The sequence below is a fragment of the Acromyrmex echinatior genome, chromosome 14 (genome assembly GCF_024713525.1).
Source record: "Acromyrmex echinatior isolate Ae372 chromosome 14, ASM2471352v2, whole genome shotgun sequence".
Classification (NCBI taxonomy): Eukaryota; Metazoa; Arthropoda; class Insecta; order Hymenoptera; family Formicidae; genus Acromyrmex; species Acromyrmex echinatior.
The window spans coordinates 6,136,901-6,155,904 of NC_141865.1; the positions used below are offsets into that span (position 1 = coordinate 6,136,901).

The 19,004-nt window shown below is 33.4% G+C and overlaps 2 protein-coding genes across 11 annotated transcripts in view; one reads left to right on the plus strand and one right to left on the minus strand.

Annotated features, from left to right (window-relative positions):
* Positions 1-11,706, plus strand: part of LOC105150465 (glutamate receptor ionotropic, kainate 2) — a 145,136-nt gene extending 133,430 nt beyond the window's left edge. For 4 of the 5 annotated variants that reach the window (XM_011063581.2, XM_087413536.1, XM_011063582.2 and 1 more), the window contains 7 exons: positions 3,597-3,854; positions 4,690-4,887; positions 5,919-6,144; positions 6,536-6,700; positions 7,092-7,192; positions 9,013-9,294; positions 10,261-11,706. In XM_011063581.2, the coding sequence (XP_011061883.2) occupies positions 3,597-3,854; positions 4,690-4,887; positions 5,919-6,144; positions 6,536-6,700; positions 7,092-7,192; positions 9,013-9,294; positions 10,261-10,350 (1,320 nt within the window). In that variant the 3' untranslated portion in view covers positions 10,351-11,706. Of the gene's footprint in view, positions 1-3,596; positions 3,855-4,689; positions 4,888-5,918; positions 6,145-6,535; positions 6,701-7,091; positions 7,193-7,468; positions 7,537-9,012; positions 9,295-10,260 lie in introns of those variants that run through there. The other variant, XM_087413537.1, reaches the window with a different exon arrangement.
* A 279-nt stretch (positions 11,707-11,985) lies between these two features.
* The window catches only part of Sesn (Sestrin), a 211,291-nt gene continuing 204,272 nt past the window's right edge, over positions 11,986-19,004 (minus strand). For all 6 annotated transcript variants that reach the window (XM_087413540.1, XM_011063585.2, XM_011063587.2 and 3 more), the window contains one exon: positions 11,986-18,941. In XM_087413540.1, the coding sequence (XP_087269666.1) occupies positions 18,855-18,941 (87 nt within the window). In that variant the 3' untranslated portion in view covers positions 11,986-18,854. The remainder of the gene's footprint in view (positions 18,942-19,004) is intronic.

The window sequence follows — 19,004 nt, forward strand, 5'->3', positions numbered from 1 at the left end:
CTCGCAAGTGATGGCACGCAATGGTTTAATAATCGGAATGTACAATGTCATCGATCAGCTGACGTGTCGAATTAGAACCAATTAATTCGAAACTCGTTCGACGAGCTGTTTTTCATCATTTTAACCTCCCTTTTCCACTCCCTCTCTGTTATCTCTTTTTTCTCTATCTATATATCTATTCCTATTGTCTCTTCGATTCCACCTTATTATTCGTGAAGCTTTAATTATTCCCACAATGTCTGGTGCCGAGAGTTTCTCCCAACTGGTAGATTTCATTCGATCGATTCGAGCGGCAGTACTGGAATCTCCTCAAGTTTCGACTCACGCTAAATAATTCGAGATGCTGGAGTTAACTTCTCTCTCGGCCAGCTGCACTTTATACCATAACGAGTGGGATTCGCTTACTCCGAAGTTAATAATTGCGCAAGGAGCGACGTAACGATATCGAGAAGTTAATTTCTCGAGTTTTTGTAATAAAATTTTCGCGACGACGATACGATTGACGATGAGATCGCGATGTGTCGCTCCCTCCGTTCATCTCTAATTTCTCGATTTTCTGTAGAAAACCCAATCGGACGTTTGGTCTGACGAAATTTACGGAACGGCCATTTCCGATTTTCGGTAATGTTCATTTTTTCACTTTTTTATTCCTGTTTTATTCGCCCTCGACCTACTGCAGTTTTATTCTATGATATATCTATATATATTGAATTATAGTCTTGTTATCTAATCAGACTGCTGTAACAATAATAAAGTAAAAAAGTCAGCACTTTAAAATGTCATTAAAGCAATCGATAAATAATAGAAGTAACATAACTTCTCTATGAAAAATCAATAAAGTTAGTCATCCTTTCTTATAATAAAAACTCGATAAACTTTATCAAAGTTACTTGGAATTTTTTTCTCAGAAGTTTCTAAAGTGTATGCGTCATTTTTTACCAATTTTCTAATAGATATTATTTAAGGTAATAAACTGTGTAAAATGAATAAACTTTTGCCATACTCTAAAATATTTCTATTTAAAATATTTTTGTTATTTTTAAAGCGTCAAGTTAAAATATTTTATTGGTAGACACTTTAAAAATATTTTCAAGACTTTCTGAAAAACATTTTAAAATTATCTTTAATAAAACATTTTTGAGACATACATTGGGTGTTCCAAAATTCGTGATTCAAAGTATTATAGCAAGAATTTTCGAAAAATTAAATAAAAAAATTATTTGGTTTTTAAAATTTTTATTTTAAGCAATATATGCATAGTAATTTCTGAGATACAAAAATATTCAATTACAGACTATGTTTAAACGATTACCTGTGAGAATTAGTGAACATTTACTAACTCTCATTAATACTACTGCACACGCAATTTAACGTGAATACCACAAACCTTCATCGGGTATTAACTATAATATTTATTGATTATAATACATATAATGTACAATTAATACTTTGTAAATGTTGTTGAAGAGATGTAATAATGTCTTTAAGCTGTTTATACTTTAATTTATGATATTTTCGAATCATTTTATTTGGGTACATTAACCTTTCTTTATATTCTAATAGTCCAGAAAGTACTTCTTGGAAAATCGATAAAATAAAGCTTTTAAGTTCATTAGCTTTTGAGTTCCTAAGAAGAAATCTTCTAAATTTCTGTTCAAATATTATATATTAATATATAATATTTGTGTATTTTTTTTTATATGAACTCTTTCAGTTTTATTTTTCAACTGACGTGAATAATAATAATAATAATAATAATAATAATAATAATAATAATAATAATAATAATATTAATATAGTTGTCAATTGTATTATATCGTTTTAATATTTTCCAATGCCAACGTTCAAACTTTGAATGAAATTATTCGTCTTAGTTCCCGATGGCACAAGCCAACTGTTTAATGAAGATAATTAAGCAAGTCACCGTTACGCAGTCAAGCAGCAATGATGTGATGATCTTTCATCGCGATTCACTGCAAGATTAATTATAGACTGCGTATTACACTTGACAGAATCCTTGGAAGCTCTTTACTTAAATACTTCAGTTAAATAATCGATATAAATATCAATTAAAATTGATTGTAATGTATGATAAGACGATAAATTAATTACTTGAAACAGTTCCATTTTCACCATAATGGCATGAAAAACTCGATAAGTGGACCTCTTATCTTATAAATTAATTAATACGATAAAGGCTTTCTCGCCGCGTTGACGATGATACCTTAGCTTTTAATGCGGATTGAAAATTTATTTCTGCCCAAATGAGATTTTCTACCGGCAAATACAAAAGGCGCGGTCTCTTTTCGCTGATTGCATCAACGTTGATCGCGAGCGCTTTCTAATTAATGTAAGGCGATCGTTTAATTGCAATTAATGTTGTAGCTATTTCTACTCCTAAAGTTATCCTTTATCATCCCATTTATCCATCTCGATATTTATGATCTATTACGACTTGAATTATACGTTCTTGAATTATTATATATATAGTATACTACATAAGCGTACTTTTATAATGATCTTTTATTATTTCTTTTTGTCGTAACTGTAGTACTTTTTGTAGTAACACTGGCTGTGCTTTTTGCTACATTGTTTTTTCCTCGGAATCAACATTTGCTATCGAGAGCAATGTTAAATTTTACATCAACCAATTCTACTCGCACAGAGCTATACAAAACGAACGATTTAATACCATGCATTTAACTACCGATGTGTTGTGAAAAAATCGAAAAGATCGATTTCAACACATACAAATATACTGATAGTTTACTACTTCAATTGGCTATAAATTTGGCTGTATTTTTATTGATGTATTCTGTAATATTATATATTTTTTCGCGTATTTTTTTAATTTGCAATATTTACGATATATTAAATTTGACAAATTCAACTTAATATATTTAATATAATTCAACTTATATATAAATTGCCAATATGTAGTGCATTATTGTGAAAAATTTTTCCTATTATTATTGGTATAGTCTGTAAAGTGTGCACATTGTGTAAAATATCCAGATTAATTAAATATAAAAATATGACATAAAAGCTGAGCGAAAATTAGATAATATTCTCAATATAGGCAAAATAAATTTTGGATATTGCAGTAAAATAATCGATTTCACGATATTATGTTTAATACTAATTAAGATTGCTAATTAAGAATTGTTAAATTATTCGCGCAAAATTTCTTCATCATCACATATCGCTCCGATATTACGCAAAATTAATTAAGCTTAATGTTAATACATATTTCATACATATTCTCTTTCTTTCCTTTATGGATACAATAATAAGTAAAATGCATCTGACCGTTAAAATAAAATACCGGATACATTGTAAAACAAACTAAGCAGAAAATTTCCGACGATAAATTCTATTATATTTTAATTACTTAATTATTAATATTATCGTATAATTTTAACGGTTAACTTAGATAACAATGTCATTAAATAAAGCAAAGTAAAAATAGAATAATGTTCCGCGTGTGACTGCATAAAAGAATCAATTTTTCTAATATATTTTAGATAGAATTTTATTTTATTTTATTTTATTTTCGTGTGAAAAGCAGCAAGATGAAATATTCAAATTGCTTGCAGGTACCGACCCGTCACCAGGCACGGCTTTTTTCCTTTATGAATCCGTTAGCGATTGAGATCTGGCTGTACGTTCTGGCAGCGTACGTTTTAGTGTCAGTGACGATGTTCGTCGTGGCGCGATTTAGCCCCTACGAATGGAATAATCCCCATCCGTGTCATCCCGGGACGGAAATCGTCGAGAATCAGTTCTCCCTATCGAATAGCTTCTGGTTCACCATTGGAACTCTCATGCAACAGGGCAGCGATCTAAATCCCAAGGTTCGTGTTTGCGTTCGACGTGTTCCCGTTTTAATATCATAGGCATTATGCATCAATTAAATGCATACATTATGCGAAACAGATTTTCTTGTGATGTATGTAAATTATATGAGGTTGTTACATTATATAACATTATATTAGTCTTATCATAATTAGCTTTATAAACAGATTCAAAGATCTTGCTATACCGCTTTTATCTATATGTATAATAGAAAATACAAACTCGTGACTTAACTCTCGTAATAATAAATCCTTATTTTAAACGTCAGATCTTTTTATAATATTATAAATTGATAATTATTATTTAATTAAATTCCTATTCTAATTACGCGCGTTATCTTTATTTAAAGTAATTATTTGTATGAAATATCCTATTTTCCGATACTTTTCCGATAATCCTTCGTAATTTTCTCAACAAGCAACGCGAACATTCCTATTCGAGAAATTTTCAGCTTTCATTGCAGACTTTAGCTTTTGAATTAGTTTTCAAATACTAAAAATTTCCTATTCAAAATGAAACGTGTTAATTCCTGGAATGCCTAAAAGTTATAATAAAAAACACAAAAAAATAAAAGTATTGATATATTTTCAGCATAATAAGGAATTAATATTTTTACATTTGAAGGTATTATTATCAGATCTGCTATCAAACTATAAAACGATGTCGCAATATTCTAATATTGGCAATTAAAATCGCTTATCAATCAATTTTACGATACACGTCATTGTTCACGTATCATTGTTCAGCAGTAAAATTAATATGAAATTAATAGCAATAAATCATAAAGCTTAATTGTTGAATCGAAGCGGTGAATTTTGATAATGATTTTATCAGGCTACGAGCACACGTATCGTTGGTGGCATATGGTGGTTCTTCACCCTGATCATCATCTCGTCATATACCGCGAATCTAGCGGCTTTCCTTACAGTAGAAAGAATGATCACGCCTATAGAGAATGCTGAAGATCTCGCCAGTCAGACGGACATCACATACGGAACTCTCGATAGTGGAAGCACGATGACTTTCTTCAGGGTAATTAATATTTTATTATTTAATTGAAATATAAATGGTAGAATAATGGTACTATAATATCTTGCAATGTTCCTCCTGCAATGTTAAATTTATAATATCAAATTATACCCAATTTTTAATCATTTCTAATAAGTCGCCACTAGTTCTAGTCTCTCAATTAATTTAATATAATAGTTAATTTAATTAAAATAATTTGACTCAAGAAAGATATATTTTTGAATTCAAAAATTTAGTTTATTATTTACTATTATTAAGTATATATGTGTCAATATGGATGTTATTTTAAAACTAACCATGGAAATAGATTAATTTATATTTCGATACTGATAATTTCTAATTGAATCATATCAATCAGAATTCTGGTTCTATCAACTAGAATTATAATATATTCAATTATAATATATTCATCAGAAAATTCTGATTTATCTATTTTTACCAAAATTTTAATGAATACAACCACACTGTTTTTCCAGTGCATGGAAATAAAAATAATAAAATGTTATTTAATTCAAGAGATTGATCACCATTGTTTCTTTGATTACTATCGTTTTAGTAGTGTTTACAATCTGTAAATTTGAATTCAACTCAAATGATATTTTTTTTCCCTTTCACATCATCATATAATAAAAATATTTAAAAAGTATGCTGTTTTAATAGGGCTTAAGCTATAACTTGTTCAACTCGTATGTAAATCAAGCCCTATGTATTAACACTTCCACGATTATGTGAGTTCATGTCCAATTTATAGTCTGTTAATAATCAGATAATGATTGCGTGCATTACAGCCACGCAATCGATACAAAAGTAATTATTTTGCAATTATTATGATAATCGCTTCCGCTCACGCGGGAATAGAGTTTTAATCACATCGTATCTTTCACACTGGCTTACAGAAACTTTTCCGTTGGCAGTTAATTATAAAACAATATTTGAAATTAATATGCGAAATTTATGCAACGACAAATATCACGATATTGAATTATGACGATAACAAAATTCGATTTTCTGCGCTTCTCGAATTTCATTTCAAGGACTCAATGGTCGAAACGTACAAAAAGATGTGGAGGTTTATGGAGAACAAGAAGCCATCGGTATTCGTTCCAACATACGAAGAGGGTATTCAGCGGGTTCTTCAAGGCGATTATGCCTTTCTGATGGAGTCGACCATGCTGGATTACATTGTCCAGAGGGACTGCAACCTCACGCAAATTGGTGGTTTATTAGACACCAAAGGATATGGAATTGCTACACCCATGGGTAAACTATTACATTGACCAATATCTACTTTTATTAAAAAATTTCGCATATTTTTCACAATTCAATTTGTAATAGTTTATTGAGTGATAATTGAAAAAGAGATTTTGATATTTTTTAACAACAAACAAATTAATAAATGTTTTTTAATTTGGTATTTGTATAAATATTCATTTTAATTTTCAGATTATTTTCTCTGATTTATTTTCCATAAAATAAAAATGAAACTGTGTTTGTACTCGGTAGTATATTGCGCAAATAAAAAATATAATTTTAATTTATTAATTAAAATTATTATTATATTAAAATAAATCGCGTAAATTGCTTATGGGATATCTACTTAAGTGGGACCTATCTACTTAATAACATTTAAGATTCCTGAAAAATTTTGCAGGTTCGCCCTGGCGGGATAAGATATCTTTAGCAATTCTAGAATTGCAAGAGAAAGGCGAAATTCAGATTCTGTATGACAAATGGTGGAAGAGTCCCGGGGATACCTGTATGAGGACGGAAAAGGGAAAGGAGAATAAAGCCAACTCTCTAGGCGTCGACAACATAGGTGAGCGTCTTTCTCGGAGAATAGCGCGTAAACTCTGAATTATACGCATCATGAGTTTCCTCGGTAAAGTCATAACACGGAATTTCCCTCTTATAGTCGCAATAATTTTCTATTATCTTCGTGTTTATTATTTTTAAGAAAAATTATTAAATTTTTTAAAAGATACAACGCTCTTTAATCGATGAATAAAATTAATATCCTTCTAAATTTAAATATCTCTATTTCAGTAAAATTCTACGATGAATTATTCGAATTATGTGAGCGTGTAATTTAAATATTTTTTTAATTTACTTGTTTAATTCATATGTTCAAAAATATTTCTTTCTTTCTTAATATTATGCATCAATATCTTATCCGCTCGAGAATCAATGTCCTATGTTTTTGTGTCTAGGAGGAATTTTCGTAGTCTTATTGTGCGGCTTGGCATTCGCCGTGCTCATAGCGATTTTCGAATTCTGCTACAATTCCAGGAGGAATGCACCAGCGGAACGGGTGAGTGCATCGACCCTAGAAACCAATGCTGAAATTCATTTCAATAAATCGTCAGCACGTTCGCGTTGCACGACTCTACTTGTCGACGTTGCAATCCGAATTGCCGACAAATGCGATTGCGTGCGTTTAATTCTCAAGCTACTTTTGTTGCTTTATTTTTACCAACTATTAAAACCGTTAACTTTGAGAGATGTGCATGTGACCCGTATGCGTAAACGTTGCATGACATTCTCTGAACTTTGTTTCATCGCTACATCATGGATTTCGTCGTATCAGCATGAGCTCATCGTCCATTGAAGCATGCCGCTCGACTGCAAGTATCCCAAATACAGTTGCGAAAAAAGGTCCGTTCTGCTATCGAGAGAACTTCTTACGAATCCGTCTGCTTCAACATTAATCACGTTCACTAAAGTTACATTCAAATAATACGTGTATCAAAAAATGTCGATGATAATTTTCTATCGTGTATGGTTTGATATAAAATATCCCTAAAAGTTATGTTCCACAAATTTATTAATATTATATATTATATAAATTTATTATAATAGTATTATATACAAGAAGGGCAACCCAAAAGTAAGTTTCCTTATCTAAGAAAATAAAATTAAAAAAATATGAATATTAATCGGGCTCTCAAAATTAAAAAATACAATACATTAACATACAATAATGGCCAATAAGAGCATATACAGAGCGCGGAAATTGGTGCGCGAATTTCTATATAATTAAAAAAAATTTTACATAGAATATAAATGTACAATAATTGTCTATATCATATTATTCGAATTATTTGTACGTTTCGGTTTTCTTCAAACCATCACCAGCGAATCCATAAATACAGTCGTAGATCTTTACAATGTTCTCATGATAATGTTGGAATTCTAAGGTTATTAAAAACGGGAATCAAAGAACACAGAAATCACATTAATAGGATAACATTTAACGAATCAGTGATCACACAACATAGGTTGGAATACAGTCATGAGTTTGAATGGGAGGATATAAAAATCTTAGACAGAGAAAGAAAATTAAATAAGAGACTTATATCGGAAATGCTGCACATTCAATTGCAACAAAATAGCTTGAATTTACAGACAAAAAAATTACATATTACTATATTATGATTATTACTTATAATAATAATAGTCATAATTATAGTAATATATAATTATAGTTACAAATACAAAACATTTTTCTCTCAGTATATAATTATATTGGGTCATCTAAAAAATATCCGCGGTTTTTTGTCACTAGATGGTGTTGACCATCAAAACCATCTAGTGACAAAAAATCGCGGATACTTTTTAGATGACCCAATATAATAAAGATGACAATAAATAAAAAAATATTGCCAACATATTCCAATGAAACATCTCTACAATGCACAAGCTACATAATTATTTTTTTTTCCTGAGAAATTTACTTTTAGGTTGCCCTCCCCTCCCCCCCCTCCACATATACATATATAATTCTTAATCAATAATTCTTATCAAATATGTTTGAAAAAAATCAAAAAAGATCTTTTTACAAATATTAAAATTTGACATTTTGAAGTGCCTTAATACATAATAATTCTACCAAAATAAAGTCCACTTCACATTGGATTTAATATAGCATTATTATTTATCTTCGGCTATCTTATATCTATTCAATAGTTTATAGTTGAAAAAATATTAAAGAAACGATACTTTTCGCTAATTTTAGAATGTTTCCCGCATCATGATGTATTTTAATGCGCCTTTTCTGAATTTTATTTTTATTAATTAAGTCATTAAGAGTCATTCATGCGAATAATTCGTCGTTGTGCGCTGCTGATATAGCAAAGGCCTCCAGTCCCTCCGACGCCTACCTCTGGCTCTCTTCAGGGAATTTCTCAGGCTGTGCAGCAACAGCAGCAGCAGCAACAGTGCCAACAGCAACACCAGCAGCCATCAAATCAGCAAGAGTCGCTCTGCTCGGAGATGACACGCGAGCTCTGCCGCGCCTTACGCTGCCGCGCGTCGTCTCGACGACGGCGTACTTGCGACAAATGTTCTACGCACGTGATCGGCTACTCGCCGGACAATCCCACTGCCACCCCTGTAAACGGGATGAGGTCCCAGGTAACAACCGCCTCGTCGCTCATTAATTATTATTAATCAACAAGCCGACGCGCGACGCTTATTTTTTCCAACATATTAACATGAATTAAATGAGGCTATTCATTTTTCTAATTATAAAATATATATAAACATTTTTTACAAACTTTATTTGTATTACACTAAAATACCTTTTGCAGTGTTAAGATGCTATATGATCATTTCATTTGTTGGATTGAATCTTAAGACTAAGATCAAACTTAAAATAATCTTAGATATAAGATCAGATTTTAAACCTCTATGATTCTTTGATTATCTCTTCATCAAATTGATTAACTTTTACCCTTAACTTTTACCCGAAATCAATTTTATATATCGCAATTTCACTTAAGAGAGAACTCTCTTCCTCTTCGCCATATCGTTATTCAATTATATTTTATATTCAGTAGTAAGCTTTTTGTGCTTCACTTTCATTAAACTCATAATTACATTGAAGTGTTCTTTAATTAACGTGTATCTGGCAAGCGGATTTATTTCTCGTCAGGATGGGCACGAGATTTATTATCTCTTCATTTTTTCTTACGAATAATTCAGTGATGCAAGATATAGGTTTTACTGAAGAGATTAAAGGATCGACAGAATTCAATTGAATCTTAATTATAGTGCTTTAAGCAATTAATTCAATTATCTACTGAAGTTAAATCGAGAAATCGTAAAAATTCCGTAAATTGCCGACAGATAATTAACGAAAATTAAACGTTGTAAAAAATTGAGTTGCATTTAATGGTACAATAAAATACCTTTGAATAACAAGAGTGCTCATTTGAGATTTTACACATTAAAATTATGTAGAGAAAACTCAACTACAATATTATCTAAAATATTTCGATCTCCGTAAATTTCATTCAGGCGTGTTATCTGTGCAATTGCTGTGATGTTACACTCGTGTAACTATTATACAACCATTGTGTAACTTTAACTGTGTTACAGAGAAGCAACCTGGCCGTACCCGTAGTTGAACTGCCTCCACACATCCATATGCATCATCACGCACCGCCGCATGATTATGACGGCAATTAAACCGACGTCAAGACCAGCACTAGAACATTATAATCATAACCAGGAACAAGTACAAAGCTTCTCACGAAAAACACGATCGATTTGTTTATAAATTTCCGTCAACAATGTCGGAATTTATCCGGTAGACATGTTTGCACAATAAATATTCGTCGTCGACGTTCACGATTACGAAGAAAGAGCTTAAACGTATTTGTAAAGCAACGCGTGCGCCGTTTTTCCGCACATTTGATAAATTCGTCGAGAGATCGACGCTGTATACTGAACTTAATTGATAAAATATAACGTGATTCTAAAGTGATTTCTCTCATCGCGAATTTTGTACAATTAATCAATTCACGGGACACAGTATAATCGAGGCAAAGCGTTCGCCGCTTTATATTCGTCACTTTAGAAAGTATTCAAATACGTTCAAGTAACGTGATTTAATACTGTCAGGAACACCGAAGAAAAATCTTAAATTAAAAAGTTACGACCAGCTCGCATATTAATTTTCGGCTTTGCGAAAGAAAAATCTCTTCGTTATGAAGCAATCAAAATCGACGTTATCAAGATCGACGAGTTAAGTACTCAAAAAAATTAATGCTATTTTACAGCGACATTTTAACATGATAACTTTACGTAAATGGACCGTGAAATTTTTATCCTCAAAATTATGTTTTCGTTGAAAAATTATTGTACGCCAAGCGTCTTATACGAGCATCTTAAGTGCAACTTACGATGTACAAAATGAAGAGAAATATTTTTTCTCATCCTCCTCTCCTTTTGTATTGTTCCTGATGAAGGTACAATTTATTTGATAAAATAGCTTCCCCTGAGATCTTATAGTTTCTTTTTATATCGAGTCGTCGGCGAAGCAATCATCGCGAGATAGGAATCCGTGATACTCCCACGTTCCAATTCTAATTTAACCGATATCATAGTTCGATCAAAAGAGTAGTACATTGAATGACAAATGATGAAACCCGTCCTACGCTCGTAAAATTAAACCATCCGATATATATCTACAATGGCAATCACCGATATCTCTGACGAGATATCATTTGGAGTACATTCATGCTACTCTCGCACGAGATCTAACGTTCAATCCATGCACAGAACATCGTTTAAACACGCTCTGTAAATGCATTCTCTTTTTACGAGAGACTGTCTACAATGTAATTGTACACGCAAAGTATTCTGTAAATATCGTCGCGCGAAAAAAGCAGCAGTGAGATTCATAATGGGACTATTTTATGCAAATGTGGCTGAGAGTGAGTAATCGTTAGCGCTAATCGATTTGTTAGACGTTTGGTGTCATGTGTAACGTGTGCTGTAATATGCTGATAGCCGGCGAATAAATGTACGATGAGAGAGGGCGATTATTGTCTTCTTCCTGACCCTCTTCAGACTATATATATAATCGCTATTGATAGTTTTAAAAAAATAATTGAAGTTAGATGAAAAATATGTTACAACGGATTTTATTTTAATCTTGGAGACTGAAATTCCATTTCAATTTAAGAATGATGGAATTAAAATTAGTATCAGTCAGCTAATATTGCAGGAATCGTCTTCTAGTATTATAATTTCGAAGAATAGCGCGTTTCAGCGGTAAGTCGCTTTTAGTGGACAGGGCGAGGTGAAGAATCTGTTGACTTTTTTTATATAACATCATTTATTAAGAGATAAAATAAATGACAAATAACATATCTCACTTATATGAAACTATAATATTTCTTAGTGTTCATTATTCGTTATGATATAAAAGAAATCACATCATATACGACCCCCTTCCCCGGCCGCACATATGGCGGCGATCGCTCGAGTCTTACATGTATACAAAACGAAATTGACAACCTGTTTATCAAAGAATACGCAAAACAGCGAGAATTCCTAAATTAGTCTCGTAAAGAGATCGCGAGCTGGCGATGACCCATGATAAGATTAAGCTACGACCGCGAGGCTTAATCGAATCAACATGACCGAGATGTTACGGCGAGCTTCGCGAGCAAGGAATTCCTTCCCAACTCTCTCTCTCTCTCTCTCTCTCTCTCTCTCTCTCTCTCTCTTCCTCGTTGGTGAAACCGATGGATTACTATTACAAAGAGTGCTTTTTTTAGCTGCGTCTCGATCAGCTCGAAATCTGAAATTTAGAGCGTGAAATGAAAAAAAAGTGTACTTTTGTCTTTTTAGCGCTCTAGATCTAATCACAGAGATATTGATGTGCAATCGAAAAAAAATACATCTTTAATGATAATAATCCGCTGGATCATTCAAAAAGGGGAAGGGGGCCTAGTCAAATCACTTGTAATTATCACACAATCATTCCCGATAAGGTGGCATGTACTATTTTAATATGCTTTTTGTGACTTTCGGAGGTGGATTATTCTTTCGGCTGTGTACAACTCGTGCACATCTCTCTCTTTCTCTTTTCCCTTCTCTCTTTAAGAGCTTAAACTCATTCGAGACAATTGGACAATGAGTTTAGAACCAATTCAACACACACACTCACACACACACACACATGCGCGCGCGCGCGCACATATATATATGTTTCTTTTACAATTTTTTTTTATTCTTCACCGTTCACACATTAACTTGTTTTTCCTCAATTTTTTTCTTGCTCTGTACTCGTCCACCTCCAAGATTCTCACTATACACTTTACCGAGGCGTCAACTCGACTAAAAATCCCGATTTGCTCTGCCATACATATCCAAGAGAGAAACAGCAATGAATAAAAGTCGAGCGAAAGATAAAGCACGATCAAACATAGAGCACGAAGCCCAAATAATACGAACATCTCAGGAATATTTAAAATAACGAACTTTCTAGATATTTAAAATATTTAAGTAATAAATATTTAAATAATAATAATAATGATGCCGTGATACAAAGGCATCCTTGACAAATCTTGTGGACGTTTATAACGATATTTCGACATGTGAAATCAGAGATCTCGGTGCCTCACGATATCTGGCACGATGTCTGATCGCACTTTGCTTTCGCCTACTTAATCGTCATTACATAAAAATCTCGATTTCTTTCGCACCTCCTTCCTCACTCTACCTGTTTTCTCTCATTCTCTTCTTTTCTACCATGCCCCTTAGAATTATCGCGAAATTATAATCCGCTTTGATGTGTGACTCGCCGCAGCGGCATTTGCGTGCAGCTTCAATGAGAATCTCTTGCATTTCTCAATTTTCAAGAGAAAAAAATAAAGAAAGATATGGAGTAGACCGTCGTCTGTAATTGTTACAACGTCCTTTTTTTCTCTACGAACTTTGCGCGTATTGCTCCTTTCTTGCTCTCTCTCTCTCTCTCTCTCTCTCTCTCTCTCTCTCTCTCTCTCTCTCTCTCTTTCTCTCTCCCTCGATTATCATATTATGAGATCAATCCACGTATACGATTATCGCGAACATGTTGCAATTCGTTATCGTCTACTACATTGATCAATGTTTGTTATTTTCTTTCACTTTCTTTTGTCATCATAAAATAAACAGTACAAAAAAAAACGATGAAAATTGATAAAACAAAAAAATAGTTAAAGATACAACAGGATGAAATAAGAGCTTAAAAGACTGGCATGTTATTAAAAAATAAACTAGATAATAGATAGCTTTAAATAAATAATGCAAAAATGAAAGGTAAATGAAAAAGTTGCGAGACAGAAATTTAAAAAAAAAAGAGGAAAAAGGAAAAAGTTAGAAAGAACAGAAGAACATGTAGGTCCTTTCGGATTGTGTTAAATAAGTAAATTCTGAAGTAAAATCTAGTTTCTTTTTACGTAACTGAATGTATTATAAAAACATTGTTATTAGTTTTATATAAAATTCGAAAAGTTATAACATAGCTCTCGATGTGCCGATGCGATCTTCGGCGATGATATTTTTGAGAACATCGCGACTATCCTAAAACGCATAAAGTAGATATTACAGTGATTTAACGAACATTTATTCATTGGTAGTTCCGTGATGGACTGGAAAGATATATGCATCGAAATCTAAATCTAATGTTCGCTCAATACGAAATAAAAAATTACGTAAACTCATTATGAATGTCAAAAATCATGATACTTATAAACTAAACGCGCGAAGAATCTAGTTTTTCACATTTGGATATATAAGGCGATTAAATATTATAAAAGCTCTGCGAATAATACATTGTTAATCTTGTATGTTAACACATTAGATGATAATTTAGATAATATGTTATTAAAATTCAGATGATCACAACTTCTTGCATATCTCTTTGGTTTCAACTGTATTGGGCTCTCGCGTAATGAGTCTAATTCTATAAGAAATGATACAATTTAATAATTTTGATCTCTGATGATTTTATGTGACGGTATATGCATCCTTGAGAAATATAAAAAAAATTGAAGAGTTCACTAAATTTATCGATTGCAAACAAGTTCGTATAAGAGATAAATAAACAGAAATGAAAGAGAGAGGTAGCTAAAGAGAAAGAGTACCGGAATAGAGCTTAAAATGAAATACTTTAAAGAAACAAAGAGAGAGAGAGAGAGAGAGAGAGAGAGAGAGAGAGAGAGAGAGAGAGAGAGAGAAAGAAAGTGAAACTGAAAATACTGTCATTAGCATGACGAACAGCGATTTTTGTCGCAAAATCACATTCTTTCTTTGTTATTATTCGTAAACATCGGCAAGATACGTTACAAAGCGAAGAGAGAAAAAGTTCGATCGCCGAAAAATTATTGGTTCTACCGATTCGACTATTCCATTCCGGCGAGATGAACTGTAAGCGACGCAAAAATGTTTCTTTTTTTCTATTTTAAACTCTTGGTGTGATATGTGGAGACTACGCTTAAAGAAAAAAAGGAAACGCGTCGCTCTGTTGGTCGATAGGTCTCGCTGTTTACTATCCATTTGGTTCCGTATCATTCGGACGATCCATGCGTGTCTCTACGTGCGTATATGCGTTTACGCTTATGTGCATGGAATCGTACTTTGGAATTCGACTTTGTTCCACCGGAATAAATTCGCCACCGGAGTGAGAAATGTAATTCGGCATCACTTAGACTAGATAAGTCGACCAAGAATTGAAACTGGTATAATCTCAATAAATCCACATGCAGAGATAAGACTTATCTCCATGTTTACTCGCAGTTATTAAATATAGAAGTTTGTATTATAAAAATTTCTATAAAATTTTAATAAATTTTAAACAACGTATTTATAGGATCACAATAGAATTCTAATATTTCGTAGAAAAAAAATTGATTCTGTATTACGCATATTAAATAAAAATTTTAAGCATGTACATATACATATATAGGGTGATCCATTTAAATCGATCATCTGAAATATCTCGCTTATTTTTTAAAAAAATGTGTATGCAAAATGGATAATTTTTTAAATAAGCAACTATGTGTTTTCTTTCCACCAACTGATTCATCTCATTATGTTCGTAAAAGTATTAAAGTACGATTATCAAAAAATTAATAGTTTACGAATTATTTAATATTTTATGTCAATATGTGCCAGAATAAAATGAGAATTCATTTGAAACTTTTTTTTATATCATCAAAAATAAGAGAGATATTTCAGATGGTCGATTTAAGTGGACCACCCTGTATATACACACATATCTGTACATATGTACAATTTTATATAAGTATGGAATAAATCCAAATATATATATTAAATATACTCTATATTATTATATTATATATACAGTATATTTATATATATATGAAGTTATATTATTAAACATATATGACAAATAAAATTTTTTTTGTAATCCTCAGAACTCAAATAATCATAATTTACTGAAATTGCACCAATTTCAATTTTCTCGCAGGATCTTTTACTCACTGTGTGTGTGTACCATTTATAGTCGATCGTTTGCTGAATCGAGATCAAAGGATCGTTCACGGAGAACACGTTCACATTCCAAAGTACTGATTATCACGTCCTTGAACGCGCACGTAAATAAATCGATTATCTGAGGCGCGCCCGCGCATACGTACACACACGTGCACAATTATATAATAAAGAGACACCCTAATTACAAACGCTACAGGTAGAATCATCAAACTTCCAATTACGTGCGCACTTCATACGCACTTGCCACGTGCACCACTCTCTCCCTCTCGCTCTCCCTCCCTTTCTTTCGTCGAGTTAATCGTAAATATGCGTATATATGTATCTATATATATATACATATATATATATATATTCGTTTTTTTATGTGTATGTGTATACATATATATAGATATATGCGATCACAGAACACGTATATTTCGCGTGTAATAGTTTGTGCCACGTTCTTTTCGTGTGTATCATGTGTTGTACGTGTATATATATGTATAGGTGTGTATGTTGCGTGTTTGTATATATCTTAACAATCTATTATAAGAATTTGATTTGTTTAAACAGCCTCGCCTCGATCCTCTTCGTACACAACACTTTGACATCGAACAAACGGCGTCCCCGCACGATTGCAATCAATAATCGCCGAGGAAGGGACAGGGCTCCTTCATCAGCTGTGCATCGCGATTCTTATCGCTTTTTATCAAACTTTTCTCTCTCTCTCTCTCTCTCTCTCTCTCTCTCTCTCTCTCTCTCTCTCTCTCTCTCTCTCTCTCTCTTTCTCTCTCTCACTCTGTTTCTTTTCTTTCCTTTCTATATAACGTTTCATTAGAACGCTACGCCGAAGGCATCAAAATTCGTTGATAAGCGCCCTCGCGCGCGCACGTAATATCGGGCGTCGAGAAATTGGTGTTCACATGGAATCGATCAGTTCTTTCAATGGCGCACGCAAAATTCGGATAAAATCCTAAACCACCAAACTTTCTCGAAACTGATACTTCTTTCCTGCTTCTTCAAACGTAAGCCATCAGCACAAGAATCTGGATACAATAATCTTTTTTTCTTTCGAAACACCAAACGAATTTTCTTCTTGCATAAAGCTCGACGCGAACGTGGCTTTCCATCGCTAATCTCAAGGTGGAAAAGCAGCTAAGTTTAGATGGTGCATGGGTTAAAGCGAATTTGCAACGCTCTTCGCGTTCGGCTAAACAACAGCGGCGCATCATCCCTCGGTAAATAAACACAGCCAATAGGCATTTCTTCTCTCCGTGGTCGCGTGCTCGTAACATAATCTGCACGCCCATGCACGCGACTACGGATCGTCCTACAGTCTAAGGTTTGCTCGACACATGCGTATGATGAATGGTAAGTAGGTACAATTTTATGTTAGCTCTTTCACGGGTTTTTTTTTACGGTATCGTCAAAATGAAACAAAGATAAAACGCATTACATACACACATGTATGTGTGTATATATATATATATATATATATATATATATATATATATATATATACACACAGAGCGCGAAAGACAATTTCTCGGTCCGACGTTCGCGACGACGCGCGTTGCGTCGCATGCGACAATTCGACGTTCCGATAACTCGAGGTGTACGCCACAAGCATGAGAACTCGCAGAAGTCGAATCAAATCGGATCCGAGGCAAAGGATAAAATCACGACGGAATTAGAGTTAATAGATTTTCTTAATTTAGTCTTAAGATTAATTTTCCATTTCTCAATAAGCCATCCGACACAAAAAGAAGAAACGAAATATCTGCGCGGAATTTTTTCTTTTGCTTGATATATGAATGCGTGTTGCGGTGATACGTTTTCTTTAATAAATCACGCATAAGATCGCAATTGCAAACACAATAAGAATGTGTGTGTGTGTGTGTGTATGTGTGTGTGTGTGTGTGTGTGTGTGTGTGTGTGTGTGTGTGTGTATGTGTGGTGTTAAGTGTCAAGTTAAAAGCGCGACTTGAAAGCTTCTAAGGCGAGAGCAAACTTTTTTTTTTAACAGATCTGAAACGTAAACGAAACGCACAAATAACAGTCTGCTATAATGTCGAACGTAGAAAAATACGAGTGTCTATGTACAAAACAAATTATAAATCTTTCCTCTCCTTGTCATGTCTTCCTGTCTGTTCGCACAATTTCTTCCTCCGTTTTTATGATCTCTTCACAATCTTCTTTCAAACAAGTGTGAAGAAACACTCCATTCGCCATCAACTCTACTTTATTACGCGAATAGACGAAACGTGCAATCGACAATGTTCGTGAGCTGCATGAGAAACAAAGACGCGTTGGTCTCGTTGAAGCGCCATCGGAAAAATTGCGCCGAGAGCACAGCTGAATGGTCAAATATTATGATCTCCTTCTGTTTTCCCCACAATTAGCATTTTTCTTTTCTTCCTTTTGCTCTTCCACTATCGCCTTTTTCAGCACTCGCTGAAGAATCGCGATTGCTCGCTATCGCCGCAATTCACGAGTCGACGTTGAAACGGCCTCATGATAGCGCATGCATATGTGTGTGATGTTCTGTATAAGACTCGATGATATCGCGCTTGTCTGCTCCTTCTATGCCGCGCACAGGAAGTCTGCGAATTTACGGCATAGAGCATGGCGCGAGAAAACAAATCGACAAACTGCAGACTGATAGACAGCGGACAAACGAGGGAGCGACGCGGAACTTCGCTTTAGGTCATATACCGCATCACGGCACGAAGGGCATACAGCAGTTCTGCTTGCATGCGAGCCTCTAGAATCATCAGGTTCACGTGGACCTGAAAAACAAAAAAGGAAAAGACGATATTTAACAACGTTCAATAATCTTGTTTCCTCGCCTT